A 22414-nucleotide genomic window follows, 5' to 3' on the forward strand; every position below is an offset into this window, starting at 1 on the left:
AGTAAGACAAAAATAATGGTGTTCCAAAAAGTTCCCATTGTCAGGACCAGAAACACCAATTCCATCTACAGTGGCTTGCAAAAGTATTCACCCCCTTGGCATTTTTGCTATTTTGTTGCCTTACAACCTGGAAATAAAATGTATTTTTTGGAGGTTTGTATAATTTCATGATCACAACATGCATACCACTTTTATTGTGAAACAAACAAGAAATAAGACAAAAAATGAAAACTTGAGCGTGCATAAAAATTCACCCCCCCTAAGTCAGTAATTTATAGAGCCACCTTTTGCAGCAATTACAGCCGCAAGTGTCTTGGGGTATGTCTCTTGATAAGCTTGCCACATCTAGCCACTGGGATTTTGGCCCTCTTCAAGTTAAAATTGCACCAGCTCCTTCAAGTTGGATGGGTTCTGCTGGTGTACAGCAATCTTTAAAACATACCACAGATTCTAAATTGGATTGAGGTCTGGGCTTTTACTAGGCTATTTCAGGACATTTAAATGTTTCCCATTAAACCACTCGAGTGTTGCTTTAGCAGTATGCTTAGGGTAATTGTCCTGCTGGAAGGTGAACCTCTGTCCCAGTCTCAAATCTCTGGAAGACAAACAGATTTGCCTCAAGAATTTCCCTGTATTTAGCGCTATCCATAATTTCTTCAATTCTGACCAGTTTCTCAGTCCCTGTCACCACCATGCTTCACTGTGGGGATGATGTTCTCGGGTTGATGAGAGGTGTTGGGTTTGAGCGATTTCCTTGATGGCCAAAAAGCTCAATTTTAGTCTCATCTGACCAGAGTACCTTCTTCCATATGTTTGGGGAGTCTCCAACATGCCTTTTGCTTATTTTGTTTCTGGCCACTCTTCCATGAAGCCCAGCTCTGTGGAGTGTACGGCTTAAAGTGGCCCTATGGACAAATACTCCACAAAATATCCAAACTCCGCTGTGGAACTTTGCAGCTCCTTCAAGGTTATCTTTGGTCTCTTTGTCGCCTCTCTGATTAATGACAAAGGAAAATTATGTGGATATATTGAAGCAACATCTCAAGACATCAGTCAGGAAGTTAAAGTGTGTGCATATTTCCCCTATCTATATATTCCCTCTCTCTCCCACTCTCCTTCTCTCTCCCCCTCTCTCCCTCTCTTGCTCTCTCCCCACTCTCTTTCTCTTTCACTCCTTCTCTCCTCTCTCTCCCCCTCTCTCCCTCTTTCACTCATTCCTCTCTCTCTCTCTCTCTCTATCTCTGTCCCTTCTCTGTCCCTTCTCTCTCTCCTCTCTCCCTCTCCCCTCTCCCTCTTCCCTCTCCCCTCTCCCTCTTTCTCCCCACCTCTTTCTCTTTCACTCCTTCCTCTCTCCCTCCTCGCTATCTGTCCCTTCTCTTTCTCTGTCCCTTCTCTCTCTCTCTCTCTCTCTCTGTCCCTTCTCTCTCTCCCTGTCCTCTCTCTCTCTCTCTCTCCCTCTCTCTCTCTCTCTCCCTCTCTCCCTCCTCTCTCTCCCCCTTCTCTCACTCCCCCTCTCTCTCTCGCTCGCTCTCCCCTCTCCTCTCTCCCCCCCCCCTCCTCTCCCTCCCTCCTCTCTCCCTCCCCCTCTCTCCCTCTCCCCTCTCTCCCTCTCCCTCCCTCTCTCTCCCCCCCCTTCTCTCCCCTCTCTCCCCTTCCTCCTCTCTCTCTCCTCTCTCTCTCTCTCTCCCCTCTCTCTCTCTCCCCTCTCTCCCCTATCTCTCTCTCCCCTCTATTACACACCTGTATAGAGGATGAATGATCTACACATTACCCTTGAGTACTTCTGACCGGTACACGCTGCAGCAACTCACACAGTTTAGGGACCTCACAGCAAACCACCAGAGAGAGGGAGAGAGAGTAGGATAGGAGAAAGAATGAAGGACAGATGGCAAGAGAAGAGGGGTAGAGAACGGTAGATAGAGTAGAGGGGGAGGGAGGAGGCTCTGGGGGAATGGCAGAATGACAATCATGTCTAGTGTAGATTGCCTGTGGCTCTGCAGGCTCTGTGGCCCTGTGGCCCATTCCCTCCATTCTCTGTCTCAGGGGACACATGTCAGTCGTGTAGAGAAGAGAGAGCAGGTCACTTTAATGAACTGGCCCTCTTTATCTAATACTAGTTTATTACCTGCTGAGTACTCACTAGCGACCAGGTCTACTCTATTTCCACTGTATTAGTCCCCAAGGCAGGGGCAGAGAGAGGGAAGAGATGGGGGGAGAGGAGGAAATGGAATTATATGTTCACTTTGTGCTTCTAATAAGGACTAACACCTCTAGTGTATGTGCCTTGCCTCTGGCCCTGAGCATTGCATCAGTCACTGCATTGCATCAGTCAGTGGAGCAAGATGAGGACAAGTACACAATAATAGAGCCCATAGGGAAGACCCCTTCACACCAGTGTGTACATTCCCAAATCCTCATACTGGATGTGGAATAAGTATTGGGAGAATACATTCATGAATGTAGGTGTACATTTGGTTGTAATTGTACGATCTATCATATATTCAACCATGTAAGCAGGTTTACAAATCCAATTCCAGGATGTAACATATGTAAACCAGCTGAGCTCTATCCGTCTTGGATGTAGAAGGTTTAGAAAGAGCTTATCCTCCTTGGTGAAACGTGTGTGGAAGCTCTGGTCCTCTTTCCTTTCCCCCGGTCCTCCTCCCTAATCCCTAGTTCTCTCCTCTTTCCATCAAAGTATCTGGCATGTGTACGAAACCCTTATTCTCTTCACTCTACCTAGACGTAGGCTAGCCAGTATGTGTTAGTATTGGTCCTCTCCCCTATCACTGGATGCAGGGGCATTAAGAGCTGCTCATCTCCTCTCATGGTGGTGGATGTGTCTAATTGTCCTGACCTGGCTGAGAGAGTGTGGAGGAGCGGAAGCACTACTGACAGATTGAGCACTGAGCACATCCACACACACACTACACATACACACCTACAGCTAGCGAGAGAGAGCAGCGTGACATAATTAATTCCACAAACATTAAAAACCTACAGGAGAAAAACATCTAATTGTGAGAAAATCCATTCTTGTCTCAGAGAGCAGTGGAGAGGCAGGTTTATTCCCTGCAGGAAATGACTGTTTGATTTCTACCTGTCGGGATGCTAGCTTTCAGAGTCTACCTGTCGGGATGCTAGCTTTCAGAGTCTACCTGTCGGGATGCTAGCTTTCAGAGTCTACCTGTCGGGATGCTAGCTTTCAGAGTCTACCTGTCGGGATGCTAGCTTTCAGAGTCTACCTGTGGGGATGCTAGCTTTCAGGGTCTACCTGTGGGGATGCTAGCTTTCAGGGTCTACCTGTCGGGATGCTAGCTTTCAGAGTCTACATGTCGGGATGCTAGCTTTCAGAGTCTACCTGTCGGGATGCTAGCTTTCAGAGTCTACCTGTCGGGATGCTAGCTTTCAGAGTCTACCTGTCGGGATGCTAGCTTTCAGAGTCTACCTGTGGCGATGCTAGCTTTCAGGGTCTACCTGTCGGGATGCTAGCTTTAAGGGTCTACCTGTCGGGATGCTAGCTTTCAGGGTCTACCTGTCGGGATGCTAGCTTTCAGGGTCTACCTGTCGGGATGCTAGCTTTCAGGGTCTACCTGTCGGGATGCTAGCTTTCAGGGTCTACCTGTCGGGATGCTAGCTTTCAGGGTCTACCTGTCGGGATGCTAGCTTTCAGAGCTGGGTAGACAGATCCCCCTGTTCCTCTCCTGCTGGGGGGTGGAGAGGGAGGGTGAGTGACATCTGAAATATCTACGATTTCAGTATGAAACCTTCTGTTTGCTCAGGAGGAGAAAAGGCTTCAGATGTTTTGGCTCACTGAAGGGATAGAGCAGTGCCATGAGAATGTAAAGTTGCCAAATGTGTTCGTAACTGCATGCTCAACATTGCAACCATGGATGTACACACACACACCCTCGAATGAAGGCAAACATGCACTTATACACACACACACACACACACACACACACATGTGGCAGAAAGTTATTGTTCCTTCAAAGGCCTGCATTCTCATAGTGATTCCCTTGGGGGCGATTAAGACGTAATTTCTCTCTGAGACAGATGCTGCTTGAGCCGCGCCGGCCGTCTCCAGAGCATTGGGCCGCACGGCAGAGGAGTGGAGCGGGGGATGAGGGGGAGGAGAGGGGAAGAGGTCCCAGTCCCCCTCTCTCAGGTGGGAATAGGCGATGAGGACTAACATGTAAAATCTAAAGCTACGTAAACATTAGACATTTCTCAACTCCCTCAGCTATAGCTATAGACTATCACAAACAAGGCCCACTGAAACTTGTCAGAGATGATGAAAAACAGACAGGAAGAAGAGCTGATGGAAAAGAGAATGAAAGTGTGGGAGAGGGGGATAAAGAGAGAAAGAGAGCCTAGAGAGAAATAAATATAGGGAAAGCATGATCCTCTTCAGCATACATTTAGTGTATCTGGCTGTGTGAGATACACTCACCAAGGTCTACTGTACCCTAGGAACAAAGCTTACACTCAAATCAGTGCACATCAATCTCCACACATACAAACGCACACACATATAGACAGAGTCGTCAGTCTAATTGCCTGAGCTCTGTCATCTTTACCATCAATGCTATGCTAATGCCACACCCGGCTATGCTGCTTATGGGCCAACATGCACGTCAACCGCTAGCTCCTAATGAGCATTCTGCTTCCATTTAGAGGGCCATCATTTCTGCAGCTGAGCTGTGTTGCATTGCATAGCGTGCAGCTGTGACTCTGCCTGCCTGTCTGTCTCCAGCCTTAATGGGCTAAACTTTGTTTACTTTCAAGGGCCTGTATGAATTATAGATTGCTAAGAGATGATTTCCCAGAATAATCCATCTGAATCTGAAGCCACATTTCTCCCCAGGTGATGAGCTTCAGGGTAAATGAGCTGGTTGGAAGCTCATATAGTCACACAGAGACATTTGTTACCTTACGATTTTCTGCTGAGAGTGTAAATGCATGTTGAAATGTTGGAGGAAAGTCTTGAGGGGGACGATGAGTGGCCAGATATTTGTTGTAACACATTTGTTAGAAAAAAATCATAATTAACAGTGAATTCTTCTGAGGTCTCCTTCCTACCCTCCCTTTCATGCAACATTTCCTAAACTATTTCTGACCCTTATTTCAGTTTCACAAACTCCCCTAAATGAGAACAAAATGATCCCCCACCCCTCTCAGTTTCTCATCAGAAAACGTGATGATGGTGTTGGAGTCGCGGGTGGCCACACAGTCGTGGGCGAACAGGGAGTAAATGAGGGGACAACAAAAACCCCTGAGAGGCCCCTGTGTTGAGGCTCAGTGTGGCAGATTTGTTATTACCTACCCTCACCACCTGGGGTTGGTTAGCCCATCAGAAGGGCCAGGATCCAGTTACAAATGGAGGTGTTCATCCCAGGGTCCTGAGCTTAGTGATGAGCTTGGAAGGGACTGTTAAACGCTGAGCTGTAGTCAACAGGACTGTCACATAGGTGTTCATCTTGTTCAGGTCAGAGAAAGCAGTGTGGAGTGCAATAGAGATTACGTCATCTGTGGATCTATTGGGGCGGTATGCAAATTGGAGTGGGCCCAGGGTGCCTGGACTGATGATGTTGATGTGTACCCTGACCGGCCTTTCAAAGCATTTCATGGTTACAGATGTGTGTGCTACGGGACAATCTAAATTTAGGCAGGTGGTCTGGTTGAAACGTGTTGGGATTACAGACTGGGCCAAGGAGATGTTAAAAATGTCTGTCATAACACTTGCCAGTTGTTTTGTGCATGCTCTGAGAACGTGCCCTGGCATTCCATCTGGCCCAGCAGCTTTGAGAGTTTTTACCTGTTCAGAAGTCTTAGATCGGTCAAAGAGAATGGGACAGCAGGGGCTCTCATGCCAGGCTCAGCATTGTTTGCCTCGAAGTGAGTATAGAAGGCATTCAGCTCGTCTGGCATGTTTGCATCACTGGCTAACTCACGGCTGGGTTTTCCATAATCCGTAATTTTCTGTAAACCCTCTCACATCTGACGAGCATCAGAGCCTGTGTAGTAGGATTCTATCTTCGCCCTATAATGACATTTTCCATGTTTGCTGGCTTGTCGGATGTCGGATGGCTTTCTTGTAAACACAGGAGAACATGGAAAAACACTGGAACTGGAGGAGTGTTGTCTGTCTACCTCCAGATCCCCCTCCCTGGGTTCAGCCCCCACCAGCGAAGGAGGATAAATCATTGTAATATTAGAACATTTGAAGAAAGCAGGCAGGGAGTGCCGTGGGGCCTGGTGTGGATAACTTTGTGGGATACAGTGGATACACCATGGAATGTGATAGTTAATCACCTGATCTCTCTTGGTGCATCCCAAATAGCACTCTATCCCCTATATAGTGCATTACTTTTTACCTGAGCACTATGGACCCTATGGGTTCCATTTCTGATAGGAATGCCGTTACCATGGTAGACTGGTATGACATGCTAATATCAAGTCTCATATACCTTTACATGCACAGTGGCTTACTGAACATGCAATTGCTCATGAGACTGGGTTATATATAAAGAAGTCAAGGAACTGTGATGTTTTACGAGAAAGAAAGAAATATGTGGAAATAGTAGAGCTGTGGGGAGAATGCCTTTAACAGCGAGTCTCTTTTCCACACTCGGGTCTCCTGTTCCGCTATGCAGTGTGACAGACGCCAGATTTTCAGAGACCCCGACTCATTTTCCCAATGCTCGCTGGTGTCGGGGATTTGCATTGAACGTTTGGTACTAAAAAACCTGGCCTGAATCTGCTCCTCAGCCGGAAAGAAAGCAGCAGCATGAGGAAAAAAAGACAACTTTTTTTCTCAGCAGCAGCAGACTGTCAGAAGGAGAACTATCCATCTACATTTATTGTTTGTTTGCCATATAGTGTTTGTTTTTTGTGGGGGTTTTCTTCTTCGCTGGTTCTCTACTGAAGAGACCGTGGTGACACCCCTTTGAACGGCTGATGAGGCAGCATTGGATGAGGCAGCGTTGGAGAATGCAACAAACTGCAAAATGGCAGCCTAATTAGCGTGACTGCGGTGCCAGCAGAGGGTGAAGCTCGTTATGGGTGCAGCTCGTTATGGGTGCAGCTCGTTATGATGTGTCTGCGCATGAATATGCACGTCACATTAGAATACATGAACAAAGCAACCACCGCTAGTAGTTAAAGATAACGGTCCAGCCAACTGGCTGGATAGTGTTGATTGAGTAATTAGTAAAAAAGTTTGGTTTCTGGGCATGACTGCATTTGCAGTTTGTAGAGTATGTGTGAGATGGTGTGTGAACAAGTCTATTCCTGCTCTCTATGCTTCTCACACACTCTCCCAGGGTACTGCCTGTGGACTCCAAAGTACAGAGTGATGTTTCAACCATCTACCACTCCCCTGCCTTCCCTTCCACTCCTCTCCCATCCAGCCTTCCTCCCTCCACCATCCTGCTGGGCCAATTCAAGCTGGTCCAGGCCGGCTGCCGAACCAGGCCCACATTGGAGACTCCCCGCTGGGTGCAATATGCCACTCGCCTCCCCTGCTCTGTCAGAACGCTGGGGCTTCCCCTCCAACTGTGGCGTCCCCCAGTCCTAAGCAGACAGAGATGAATGGCAGCTCTAGCTCACTCCGGCAGGAAGGGAAAGGGTGAGACAGGGAGCTATAGGGAGCGGGGGACAATAACATGTTGTTCAGACATGACAAAAAGTCATTAGTCTCCAGGGATTGGGGCTGTTCCAGCTGCTGACATCATCAGTGGATGAAAAGACAACAACAAAACAACATCAACAACAACAACAGTAGAGACAGTAAACGTAGAACTAACATCTCCCAACCTGGAAACAATGGCCCAATCTAAGGTATACTGTATGCCTACACATCCGCCTTTAGACAGCCTCCCTGTCTGAGATTGAGATAGACGTTGAGACAATGGGCTTGACGAGTTGTAGTTTGTCTTTGTGAAAGTCAATTAAACCGAGCCTGCCAGTCCGCCTGCACCAAAACCCTGACCACTGTCTGCCTGCAGCAATCACAAACCTGTACCCCATGGTGGGAGGAACACAGAACAGCAAATTAAGTTGGCCTGCCACAAAAAAATCCTAATGTTCCCCACATTTAATTGGCAAGTTGAAACTTGGGAGAGCGTGATTCAGTGGGAGAGATCTGGGATCTGTCTCTATTCCTCCATTTCTTATTACTTTTCTTTCTTTGCTGTTTCTGTCAGAGGCAGGCGGGCTCAGAGAGGATTAATGAGGAGGAGATGTACGTCTGGTAAGGTTCTGTCTGTTTGTCGGTGTGTGTGTGTGTGTGTGTATGTGTGTGTGTGTGTGTGTGCGTGCGTGGATCTCCATCCGAGTCTGAAACACTAGAGCCATGAGGTAGCCAAGCTCACAAAACACACCACGGGTCTCACCCCAAAAACAGCAGTAATTTCCCGAGAAACAGCGGCTCTAAACTACTTACCGTCACACAGGGGTGACTTGATCATCATAACCATCTCCTTCAGCTCCACAGTGGTCTGTGGTGGCCGTGTAGACGGTGGCACTTAAATCCAGCCAGCGTTGCTCTATTATCTGGGCAAGAGGGGATGGTTTTAGCTTGGTCAGACATGTGCTGACCCCTCTATTTCAGGGCCTCGATACAGGATCAAAACAAAATAGCCAAAATAATCAGTCCTGCTATCTCTCGTCCCAGGGATCCTGAGGAGGATCAACAACCGAGCAGCACAGTGAGCACACAACAGAACAGCACATAGCGATAACATAGCCAGGACGTGTCCACACATCCTAACTCAACCATAACAGCTTCAACTGCAGAAGGATGTCGATGAGGGTTTTTTTTTTTTTTTTTTTTTTTTTTTTGCAGCTTGGCTGGCTCCTCTTGGCAAGTGGCTAGGTGAGAGACTTGCCCACGTTGGTAGAAGTGTGCGTGCATTTAATTTAAACACAGTTTCTTCGGCTGCGCCAGAGGCAGGGTCTTCTGGGAGGCAGATCGAACAGTAACACTGCAAAAAGTGAAATCCAAGAGAGCCTAAATATATGTATTTTTTTTTACCAAGCTAATTCATCTGACATCATTTGCAGATAATATAGCTTATTTTAACCTAAAAAATGTATTTCAAGATACTTATGTCAAGATACTTTTCAAGACATTGTACCTTAATAAGACGATTAATACAGTATCATACAGGTTAAATACAGGTTAAATACTGTAACTTGAAATAAGATACATTACTTGTTAAGCCTTCTGTTGAAGATTGATGGCTACACTAAGCCATCCAAAATGCTTGATAATCTACCACATAAACACTGCTATCCAACACTGATGGCTGGAGAATTTGCCATCTGAAGGGTGAGGTTGAGGAGAAAGATATATATAGAGAGAGAGAACTGGGGGATCTAAGAGAAAAGTGGAGAGATAAACAAAGTAATGTAACAATGTGATATAGGAATGGAATGCTAGGTGGTAGAAATGAAAATAACAGTATATAAGAGATAACGAAGATAATAGAGAAGACAAGAGAGAAAGTGATTATTTGCTGGCAGTGTTGTGGACGCTTGTGGATCACTCTGCTCCCTGCGTGAATTGACAGGTAAGTTAGCATCTCTGGATAACCGGGCGAGTCCTCCTATCACTCCGTCAGAGAGGCAGCTTGTTGACCCTATCATTCTCCTTGTTGCTCCGCGCCTCTGCATTAGCATTTACACACACAAACAAACACACTCTCACACTGACTTCTATACACACACAGACTCTATACACGCTCTGCTGATGTGCAATGTTATACTGCATGTGTTGAATTCTGACATAACTACAATATAACCTGAAGGGAAGTTAGAGGGATCGGATCTTAGATCCTCCAGTAATGTTTCAGGAAGTAGGACAAATACCTTGCCTGTCAAAATCATAAAACCCAGAACACCATCAGCAGGTTGACGTTTACTGTCATGAATCTTGCCCTGGAGGGAGAACTGAGTGATTTCCGCTAGATGGGACAGCTGCAAAGTCAAAATTGACTATATAGTAAAAAATGAATGAAAACAAAATGGAGATTATTTACTCAATTCAAGGTTAGGGTTAGGCATTAGGGTTAGCAGAGTGGTTAAGGTTAGAGTTAAGGTTAGGTTTAAAATCAGATTTTATGACTTTCTGGCTGTGCCAGTTGGTGACCACTTAGCAGAGCTGCCTCCAGGGCAATATTCATGACAATAAATGCCAACCTGCATCTCATCACCAGGATGTGTAGAGCTGTTCACATGTACAGTATAGTCATCCAGGAGAGGGCTATATCTCACAGATAAAACCTGCCAACCTACCAGCCTGCTGCTGTTTCTCCTCTCCTGCTCTGAGCAGAACACAGTAAACAGAGCACCGTCAATTCAACATCTATTCCACGTGGAAACAACGTTGATTCAACTAGTCTGTGCCCAGTGGGCTCTCTCTCTCTCTGTCATTAGTTTTGCCTCAAATCTCTCCTTGATGCCATGTTGGAATCATCAATCAGAACAGACTGGGGTGCTGGGTTGGTGGAGGGTGTGTGTGTGTGCTTGTGTGTATGTGTGTGCGTAAGTTCCTGACTGTCTGCCTACCCACATACACGCACATGTGTTTGGTAGCATTGTAGTATTACCACATATCAGAGTGTCTGCTAGTTTGTGGGCCATATGACTGTTTTGTCTAATCATTCAATTCTGACAGGCTCCACAGAGCCGGCAGAGTAGCAGCATTGATCCCCTTTACAGGGACCCGGGGCCCTGGCTTCATTAGCCCTGTTAGTGCTAAGCTACTTTACCATGTTCACGCCTAGCTTAACCTGCACAGAGACACAGACAAAGATAAAATGCACTGAGAAAGAGAGGGAGAGGAGGAGGATCAAGAGGGGAAACAAATGAAGAAAGAAGAGAAGACAAAAGGAGCTAAAGAGTCTGAGGGAAGTGAAAGATAAGGAAGAGACTGTAGTGGGTGAAGGAAGAGATAAAGCGTGTGCGTGTGTGTGTGTGTGTGCGTGTGTGTGTGTGTGTGTGTGAGAAAGAGATGTATAAAGAGTCTGAGGGAAGTGAAAGATAAGGAAGAGACTGTAGTGGGGTGAAGGAAGAGATAAAGTGTGTGTGTGTGTGTGTGTGTGTGTGTGTGTGTGTGTGTGTGTGTGTGTGTGTGTGTGTGTGTGTGTGTGTGTGTGTGTGAGAGAGAGAGGTATAAAGAGGGCATGGAGCGTGTGAACCTTCAGCCAAGGAGGGATAAAACTCTGTGTGCTGTTTGAATGAAAGAGGCTTTCTGCAGCAGAGCGATGAGCAGCAGAATCAATTAACTTCTGTTGTGATTAATCAATTATCACACTGGTCCATCGGCAGCCTAAGTACTTAGCCCGGCTTCCCCCGTGAGGCTTTGCTGTGTTGGAGAATTAGCTTTGACCTCTGCAGTTCAAACAGACACAAATGTGTGCAGAAACACAGAAATACACACATGCATACACGCACGGACACACACAAACACGCACAACAGAGGAACATGGCCTTATATTCCCCAGAGTTCTGTAAATGTACATTTCTGCAAAAAAAGTGAACGTAGAGTCATTCCTCTTTCTTGTTCTCTACAGCATCGTTCTCCCTCCCTTCTTACGCTCACTCCCCCTCTCCTCCTGCCACCACTTCTCCCTATCGCTCTCTCCTCCCTCCCTCCCTCCCTCTCCCTCCCTCCCTCCCTCCCTCCCTCCCTCACTCACTCACTCACTCACTCACTCACTCACTCACTCACTCACTCACTCACTCACTCACTCACTCCTTATTTTTCTCCTGTCAGTGTAGGGTTTGGCCAGTTTAACTATGCCCACAGCCCCCCGAGGACGGGCCATGACTGATGGGCCTGCTTGAGTCTCCAATTCGATTCGGCCCATTTGATAAATTTATCGATGGCATTTTGAAAACGAAATTAGAGGAACATCTCCTGGAGACTGTTTTTCCAGCACAGGTGCCATAAATATACTTAATTTGGCTGCAAGAGACAGACAGACAGACAGACAGACAGACAGACAGACAGACAGACAGACAGACAGACAGACAGACAGACAGACAGACAGACAGACAGACAGACAAACAGACACAGAGAAATGGAGAGAGTGGTGAGTGAGGAAGACAGAGTGAAAGAGAGAAAGAGAGCAAGCAATAAATAGAGATGGTGTGGGGAGACAGAGATAGAGAGAGAGTACGATAGAAAATGAGAGATAAGATATAGAGAGAAATGTCAGAGAAAGGCTGTTGAGATGCTGAGTGTGTCGAGGTGAGCTGAGGTTGAAGCTTGGACTATAATGAGGGGCCTGTCCAACATGGTCCTAGTGAACGAAATGTAGAGGTCATTCAAATACTGAAATAGCACACACTGCTGGGGACAACAGACTTCTGTTCTTGTGAGACAACAATGCTTCTTCTGTTTATGCTACACTGCCTTACAAAAGTATTTAGACACATTGGATTTCTTCCCATTTTTTTTTTACAAAGTTGGATAAAAAACAATCTACACAAAATACTCAGTAATACAAAATACTCAATAAATGTAATAACTCAAATATAGTCGTTGCATAAGTATTCAGCTCCCTGAGTCAATAGATTTTTATATTACATTTAAGTCATTTAGCAGACGCTCTTATCCAGAGCGACTTACAAATTGGTGCTTTCACCTTATGACATCCAGTGGAACAGCCACTTTACAATAGTGCATCTAGGTCTTTTAAGGGGGGAGGGGGGGGGGGGTGAGAAGGATTACTTTATCCTATAGATGTTGGCATTGATTACAGCTGTGTCTACTTGGCTAAGTCTATAAGAGCTTTGCACATCTGGACTGTGCAATATGAAAAGATGGTGCCGAAGAACATGGCTGACGTTTTACATTCTCCCAACCAATTGTGCAATTTTGTATTTTTTTTAGCATTTTGTGTAACTTAACCTGTTGCTTCTACTCGGGACGCTTGCGTCCCAACTAGAGCTCTGGAAATGCAAATGCGCTACGCTAAATGCTAATAGTATTAGTTAAAACTCAAAAGTTCATTAAAATACACATGCAGGGTATCGAATTAAAGCTACACTCGTTGTGAATCCAGGCAACAAGTCAGATTTTAAAAATGCTTTTCGGCGAAAGCATGAGAAGCTATTATCTGATAGCATGCAACACCCCAAAAGACCCACAGGGGACGTAAACAAAATAATTAGCATTTCGGCGTTACACAAACCGCACAATAAAATAGAAAACATTCATTACCTTTCACCATCTTCTTTGTTGGCACTCCTAGATGTCCCATAAACACTATTTGGGTCTTTATTTCGATTAAATCGGTCCATATAAAGCCTAGATATCGTTATATGTAGACTGTGTGATAAACGAAAAAAACATTGTTTCAAAACGTAACGTCATTTTTTAAAATTCAAAAGTCGACGATAAACTTTCACAAAACACTTCAAATACGTTTGTAATGCAACTTTAGGTATTAGTAAACGTTAATAAGCGATAAAATTCATCAGGAGGCGATGTAAAGATCATTAGCTGTCCGTCTGGAAAAATGTCCGGCTAGAAACTCAACGAAAATATCCGGTCCTAGACCGGAGGAGATACGGTGTCCTGCATGTGTTTGACCAAGAAAAAACTCGAAGGGAAATGACAAGACTCTAGACACCGTGTGGAAGCTGTAGGTACTGCAACCTCAGTCAATTAATTGTGGTTCACCTTTATCAATGGGATCAAGTAGCGCATGGATATATTTTCCCATTTTCAGTGATCAGTTTTTCCTGTGCTTTTCGATGTAAATGCCGTTCTGGTAAAGCCACAGCAGTGATTTAACCAGTTTTTTAAACGTCTGAGTGTTTTCTATCCACACAGACTAAGCAAATGCATATACTATATTCCTGGCATGAGTAGCAGGGCGCTGAAATGTTGCGCAATTTTTAACAGAATGTTCAAAAAAGTAGAGGGTCGACTTAAGAGGATAATGTTAATTGCGTACATAATGTTGCTGCTACTGTCTCTTATGACCGAAAATAACTTCTGTACATCAGAAAAGCGATTACTCACTGCGGACTGGAAGAAACGTTTTCCTTTAATGAGTCCGACGTGAAGGATATCCTGCTTTTACTGTAACAGGCCCAGATCCACGCCTTTTTCTTGAAGAAAAGATGCCGAAAAAGGTGACGCAGATCGGGATCCTTCTGAGAAGCCGGAGGCGAGTGAGTAAACTCCCAAAGCCTTCCAATCTCCTTGCTAACATGCAATCGTTAGAAAATTAAAAAAATAAAACCTACTATTAAGATTATACTACCAACGGGACATTAAAAACTGTAACATCTAATTATTCACCGAGATGTGGCTGAACGAAGAAACAATATAGAGCTGGCGGGATTTTCCATGAACCGGCAGAACAGAGACGCTACCTCTGGTAAGACGAGGGGTGGGGGTGTGTGTCTTTTTGTCAATAACAGCTGTAGCGCAATGTCTAATTTTAAAGAAGTCTCAAGGTATTGCTTGCCTATAAGGCCAAAAGCAAAAAAAGAAAATGCACACCCAGAAGCGCTCCTAGTGGCTTTAATGGACTTTAATGCAGGCAAACTTAAATCAGTTTTACCTCATTTTTACCGGCATGTCACGTGTGCAAGCAGGGAAAAACAAAATCCTAGACCACCTTTACTCCACAACCAGAGATGGATACAAAGCTCTCCGCCGCCCTCTATTTGGCAAATCTGACCACAATTTTATCCTCCTGATTCCTGCTTACAAGCAAAAATTAAAGCAGGAAGTACCAGTGACTCTCTCAATACGGAAGTGGTCAGATGACGCGGATGCTACACTACAGGACTGTTTTGCGAGCACAGACTGGAATATGTTCCGGGATTCTTCCAATGGCATTGAGGAATACACCACCTTCGTCATCGGCTTCATCAATAAGTACATCGATGACATCATCCCAACAGTGACTGTACGTACATATCCCAACCAAAAGCCATGGATTACAGGCAACATCAGAATCGAGCTAAAGGCTAGAGCTGCTGCTTTCAAGGAGCGGGAGACTAATCCGGACGCTTATAAGAAATCCCCCTATGCCCTCAGACGACCCATCAAACAAGCAAAGCGCAATACAGGATTAAGATTGAGTCCTACTTCACCGGATCTGACGCTCGTCGGATGTGGCAGGGATTGAAAATTATTACGGACTACAAAGGGAAACCGAGACGCGAGCTGCCCAGTGACACGAGCCTACCAGATGAGCCAAATGCCTTTTATATTTGCTTCGAGACAAGCAACACTGAAGCATGCATGAGAGCACCAGCTGTTCAGAATGACTGTGTGATAACGCTCTCGGTAGCCAATGTGAACAAAACCTTTAATCAGGTCAACGTTCACAAAGCCGCCTGACCAGACGGATTACCAGGACGTGTATTCAAAGCATGGCTGGACCAACTGTCAAGTGTCTTCACTGACATTTTCAATATCTCCCTGACCGAGTCTGTAATCCATACATGTTTCAAGCAGACTACCATAGTCCCTGTGCCCAAGGAAGTGAAGGTAACCTCCCTAAATGATTACTGCCCCGTGGCACTCACATCGGTAGCCATGAAGTGCTTTGAAAGGCTGGTCATGGCTCACGTCAACAGCATCCTCCTGGACACCCTTGACCCACTCCAATTCGTATACAGCCCCAACAGATCCACAGATGACGCAATCTCAATCGCATTCCACACCGCTCTTTCTCACCTGGACAAAAGGAACACCTATGTGAGAATCCTGTTCATCGACGACAGCTCAGCGTTCAACACCATAGTGCCCACAAAGCTCATCACTAACCTAAGGACTCTGGGACTAAACACCTCCCTCTGCAACTGGATCCTCGACTTCCTGGCGGGAAGTACACCCCCAGGTGGTAAGAGTAGGCAACAACACGTCTGCCACGGTGATCCTTAACACTGGGGCCCTCAGGGGTGTGTACTTAGTCCCCTCCTGTATTCCCTGTTCACTCACGACTGCGTGGCCAAACACGACACCAACACACTCATTAAGTTTGCTGATGACACAACAGTGGTATGCCTGATCACCAACAACGACGAGAAGGCCTATAGGGAGGAGGTCAGAGAACTGGCAGTGTGGTGCCAGGACAACAACCTTTCCCTTAATGTGAGCAAGTCAAAGGAGCTGATTGTGGACTACAGGTAAAGGCACGGAGAACAGGCCCCCATTAACATCGACGGGGGGGGTTGATGGCGGGTCGAGAGTTTCAAGTTCCTTGGTGTCCACATCGCCAACAAACTATCATGGTCCAAACATACCGAGACAGTCGTGAAGAGGGCACGACAAAACCTTTTCCCCCTCAGGAGACTGAAAAGATTTGGGCCTCCAGATCCTCATAAGGTTCTACAGCTGCACCATCCCATCGAGAGCATCCTGACCGGTTGTATCACCCGCTGGTATGGCAACTGCTCGGCATCTGACCGTAAGGCGCTACAGAGGGTAGTGCAAACGGCCCAGGACATCACTGGGGCCAAGCTTCCTGCCATCTTATATAATAGGCGGTATCAGAGGAAAGCCTATAAAGTTGTTAGAGAGTCCAGTCACCCAAGTTATAGACTGTTTTCTCTGCTACCACTCGGCAAGCGGTACCGCCAATTGCCAACCAAAAGGCTCCACAACAGCGTCTACCCCGAAGACATTAGACTGCTGAACAATTCATAAACATCGCCACCGGACAATTTACATTGAACCCCCTACTCTATGTTTGTTTGTTACCTATGCATAGTCACCTCGCCCCCACCTACATGTACAGATATTGTTATTCATTTTGTGTTACTTTTTATTTTAGCCTACTTGGTTAATATGTTCTTCTTCTTGAACTGCACTGTTGGTTAAGGGCTTGTAACTAAGCATTTCATGGTAAAGTCTACACTTGTTGTATTGGGTACAAGTGGCAAATAAAGTTTGATTTGATTTTCCCATTATTCTTTTCAAAATTCTTCAAGCCCTGTTAAAATGTTGTGGCTCATGGCTAGACAGCAATTTTCAAGTCTTACCATAGATTTTCAAGAAGATGTAAGTCAAAACTGTAACTTTGCCACTCAGGAGGGGGCAGGATTGATGAGTGGTTGAAACTGCCAAAACACATGCTCACACACACACACACACACACACACACACACACACACACACGTGATATAATGAAATGTGCCTTAATAATAACAATATAATAATACAGCATTATGATGTGTACCAATACACTATTCAGTGATCTTAATGTGAATAATACCATCTGTGTGCTCTAGTGATGTCTGTTTGATCTGACTGGTTATACCTAGGAATTCCTATAAGGGCGCTTCCCACCTGACTCATTACAAGTGACTTGAAGCCGAAGTTAAATCTCTGTGTGATTTATTTCTATATTTCCCCCTTGCAGGGGTATAACACACACAGACAAACACAGGAGCGAGAGACAAGGAGAGAAGATGATAGGAGAGAGAGAGAGAGATGAGACCCTATGTCTTATCTTCAGCTCAAGGCCCAAAGGCTCCTCAGTACCGATGGTGTTGTCATATCTATACATCCCTCCATAACTCACTGTGTGTGAATGAATAGTTACCCATCCCTCTCTACAGCTATGTGTGGGTATTTAAGTGCGCTGGGTAAACATTTGAGGGACAAGGGGAGTGTGTTAAAATAAGGTGTGTATATGCCTGTGTGAATGGATTAGCATAGCTGTAAAATGCCTAGATTAGTGTGCAGTGGATGGCCTTATTTATGTGTCCCTCCTTCAGCAACATACGGGGGGGGTCTGTAGCGAGATGATCTACACCACACCAGCCTCTGTTCCTACTCAACATTCATCAGACTACACAGTGCAGCCGCACCACATGTCACTTAGCTTTATAGAGCCGCCTGACAACACATACATGTGCAGACTCTCAAGCACGCACACAAATGCAGACACACACATGCATAGACTCACATGCATAAAGCACACACATACTAAGAAAACCAGTGTGTGCATGTGTGTGTGTGTGTGTGTTACTGTGTGTGTATCAAACACGTGCATTTTGTGAGGGTATCAAGCACATTGCCGGTATGGCTATGTACAGTAGATGCAGTGTACGGTATGTGTGAGTATACTTAAGAGTCAGTGTGTGTCACAATATGTTGTTGTGTCTTTGGCTATGCCGGATTAAGTGACATGACATGCTATTCTATAAAATATTTTTTCCATAATTAATATTACCTGATTGAGCTAATCATGTAAATGTAATTAACTAGAGAGTCGGGGCACCACAACATAATATTTATAGAGCTGTTATATTCCGAATAAACTCGTAAAGACCTAGTAATATTTTACATAAATAGCAGTCAATATTAATCGTCACCTTAACTTCTTGGATATAGGGGGCACTATTTATATTTTTGGATGAAAAACATTCCTGTTTTAAACAAGATATTTTGTCACGAAAAGATGCTCGACTATGCACATAATTGACAGCTTTGGAAAGAAACCACTCTGACGTTTCCAAAACTGCAAAGATATTGTCTGTGAGTGCCACAGAACTGATGTTACAGGCGAAACCCAGATAAAAATCCAATCAGGAAGTGCCGCATTTTTTGAAACCGCCTCATGCCAATGACTCCTTATATGTCTGTGAATGGGCCACGAATGAGCTTAGGCTTTCTGTCGCTTCCCCAAGGTGTCGACAGCATTGTGACGTATTTGTAGGCATATCATTGGAAGATTTACCATAAGAGACTACATCTACCAGGTGGTCGCTTGGTGTCCTCCGTTGCAATTATTGCGTAATCTCCAGCTGCAGTATTTTTCCGTTTGCTTCTGATGAGAAACCAACTGTCACGACTGATATATTATCGAATAGATATGTGAAAAACACCTTGAGGATTGATTCTAAACAACGTTTGCCATGTTTCTGTCGATATTATGGAGCTAATTTGGAAAACAGTTCGGCGTTGTAGTGGTCTTTTTCTTAGCCAAACGTGATGAACAAAACGGAGCTATTTCGCCAACACAAATAATCTTTTTGGAAAAAATGAACATTTGCTATCTAACTGAGAGTCTCGTCATTGAAATCATCCGAAGTTCTTCAAAGGTAAATGATTTTATTTGAATGCTTTTCTTGTTTTTGTGAAAATGTTGCCTGCTGAATGCTAGGCTTAATGCTATGCTAGGCTATCAATACTCTTACACAAATGCTTGTGTAGCTTTGGTTGAAAAGCATATTTTGAAAATCTGAGATGACAGTGTTGTTAACAAAAGGCTAAGCTTGTGTTTCAATATATTTATTTCATTTCATTTGCGATTTTCATGAATAGAAAGAGTTGCGTTATGCTAACGCATTATAGTTTAAGTATTTTTCTGTCGATTTCTCAGCCAAGCAGGATGAACAAACGTGACGTTTTTCGCCTACAAAAATATTATTTTTGGAAAAAAGGAACATTTGCTATCTAACTGGGAGTCTCCTGAGTGAAAGAATCTGAAGTTCTTCAAAGGTAAATGATTTCATTTGGTTGCTTTTCTTATTTTCGTGAAAATGTTGCCTGCTGCCAGCAGAGCCTAGCATAGCATTATTCCATGCTAAACTTACACAAATGCTTGTCTAGCGTTGGCTGTAACGCATATTTTGAAAATCTGAGATGACAGTGTTGTTAACAAAAGGCTAAGCTTGTGTTTGAATATATTTATTTCATTTCATTTGCGATTTTCATGAATAGTAAACGTTGCGTTATGGTAATGCGCTTGAGGCTATGATTACGCTCCCGGATACGGGATTGCTCGTCGCTAGAGGTTAATTCAGTCTCATCTGAAAGTTGTAAATTCTTCACGCACCCTGGCTAACAAGTTGAATCAGCAATACAAAATTGGGTTCAATTATTTATTTACTAAATACCAAACTAAATCACACAGAATTACACATACAAATATTTAATCATAACTTGATTACAAATGATGTCATAAAGGAAAATGTCCCTAGCGGGCAGAACAGATATGACAGCTTGTTACATAAAAGAAAAGGGTCTGTGTTTGAGTGAAAGAGCGGGAAGACTGAGGAACAAAAGGAGAAGCTGTGCTATCGTAAATACAGTATCTTATCCATTCTAAATTACCGCCGATTTGGAAAAGCAAAATGCAATAAATATTTACTCTGAGCTGCGCTTCGGTAGGTTGGTGGTAGATGGAAGGCCGTGTTGCCCAACCGAGTCCTTTGAAGAATGTATCTTCTGGTAAATTAGATACGTTGTAGTAACGTCATTGTGTGATAGACAGGATATTCTGTCTGTTCCTTCCCAACCCTTGTTTGCAGCTGCTGTTGCTAACTCAACGGCTAGGAGGTATCACTTCTATAGTGAATAAGAGTTCAAAGTTCATCCCATTCGCAACCAAAGCTCACGCTGATGTTGGTTTAGTTTTGTAGTTATTATCTGAACCATTCTGACATCGGACCGTCGTCCTCACATCCTCGTAACAGGAGGTTCCATTTTCGTCAAGGCTTTAGATAGTGGAGCGAGAACGGTTTGTCTGAAAAGTTTTATTACCCATGACTCTTCACAGGGGCGGGCCACTGATTGAGCAGAGCCCTAACCTTATGAAAACCCAATTCTCACATTTTAGAAGCTAAAATCACATTTCATCCCATCATGAATCATTTCAAATTCAAACATTTAAATTGAACAACAATTCCATGTGAAACCGATAACTCTGATGTGTAGACTTTCCACTGTAGAGTTTATGTCATCCTATCATTGATGAGAATGTCTCAGATGAAAACCGAACTGACATCATATTCATTAAGTACCACTGCATATGTTCAATTGGTCGGATTACCAGAATATAGTTAATTTTCCCCCACCTTCTGATGTTCCCAGAATCTCTATGTTAACCAAAGGGTTTTCAAATGTAACATCAGTAGGGTAGAGAGAGGAAAAAGGGGGGAGAGGTATTTATGACTTCATAAACCTACCCCCAGGCCAACGTCATGACAATGTTAAGGAGTTAACAAGAAAATATTCCCTCTCGAGAAAAAAAAGATGCTACCTCCCTTCACACTATTGCAGTAAAAACAACAATAACTTCATTAAAAACAAAGTTTGAACAAAGTCAAGTTTATCAACTGTAAAGTAGCACGACTGATTGTATATTGTCCTCTCCACCGGTGCAATAACACAGGATGCGGGCTACGACATGCCCTCCGCCGTCATCTTCATTACACAGAGTAAAGGGATGAAACGTCCTGATGCATAAACCTGCACCGTGCTGCCACTCAGAACGAGCCCCCCGGAGCTATTCACAATGTCAGCTTCTACTCTGATCATTATCCCCCCCCCCATCAAAACAGCCCGACAGACAGCCCCTCCCCCCCAACCAACCCTACCCCACCTCCCAGGTATACTGAGAAACACAATCACTCTCTCTGCCGTCCACCCACACATTAACATACACAAGGCTTTACCTACAGTATATGCTATGACCCAGTGTTTCCCAACTCCAGTCCTCCAGTACCCTCAACAGCACACATTTGTGTTGTAACCCTAGAGAAGCACACCTGATTCAACTTGTCAACTAATCATCAAGCCCTCGATGAGTTGAATGAAGTGTGCAAAAATATGTACTGTTGGGGGTACTGGAGGACTGGAGATGGGGAAAACTGAGAGTCTGAGTCATCAGTGATGCAAATAGTGTGGATTAAATATTACTAATGTAATGTATGGAGCAATGCAATTGGCTATAATGTATGGGTGGGTGTATGGCAACAATGGTATCAGCGCCACAACAGTAACCTTGACTTCACATCCCCAACACCTTAGGTATAAGTGTTGATAAACAGTAGTTGAGAACAAACACACAGCTGCTGCTGCACACACGCGCACACACATGCGCACACACACCACGTCTCAAACAGCAGAAGGACACAGGTGACTGATTGTGTGTTGATTTACCTTTCGGAGATGACACGGTGGAATCTGCAGATGAAAGGGAGAGAGAAAAGAGAGGAGTGTGTTAGCGGTTGACAGGCTGTTGTCTCTGAGAACCATCAAATGGCGGAGATGACAGCATCAGTCAGTGATTCGCGTGGAGGGGAACAACGCCGTGGCCCAGAAGGGTAAACAGAAGGGGGCTGTTAGAACACAGTCAGGGGGTCTTTCATCTCATCCCTCCAACAGCACAACCACTCCACTTCAACACACACACACAGTAGCTGCCTTTCAACCATCCTGAGAGGGAGGGAGGGATTAAGATGGAGAGGGGAAGAGAGATGGAGAAAGAGAGAAAGAGAGAAGAAGAGACTGACAGAAGGAGATTCTTTCTGATCTATCCCACCAAGACAAAGAAATGGAGGCCTAGAGAGTGAAGAGCAGAGAATGCATGAAATTCCCAGTCAACTGCAATCCATCATACAAGTTACTGTGAGTGGAGAT

The 22414-nt window shown here is 44.7% G+C and overlaps 1 protein-coding gene across 1 annotated transcript in view; it reads right to left on the bottom strand.

Annotated features, from left to right (window-relative positions):
• Positions 1 to 22414, bottom strand: part of LOC115102119 (cadherin-4-like) — a 555321-nt gene that overhangs the window by 304436 nt on the left and 228471 nt on the right. Inside the window, exon 3 of the mRNA XM_029621715.2 lies at positions 21935 to 21958. Within this exon, the coding sequence (XP_029477575.2) occupies positions 21935 to 21958 (24 nt within the window). The remainder of the gene's footprint in view (positions 1 to 21934; positions 21959 to 22414) is intronic.

This window comes from Oncorhynchus nerka, linkage group LG20 (assembly GCF_034236695.1).
Source record: "Oncorhynchus nerka isolate Pitt River linkage group LG20, Oner_Uvic_2.0, whole genome shotgun sequence".
Classification (NCBI taxonomy): Eukaryota; Metazoa; Chordata; class Actinopteri; order Salmoniformes; family Salmonidae; genus Oncorhynchus; species Oncorhynchus nerka.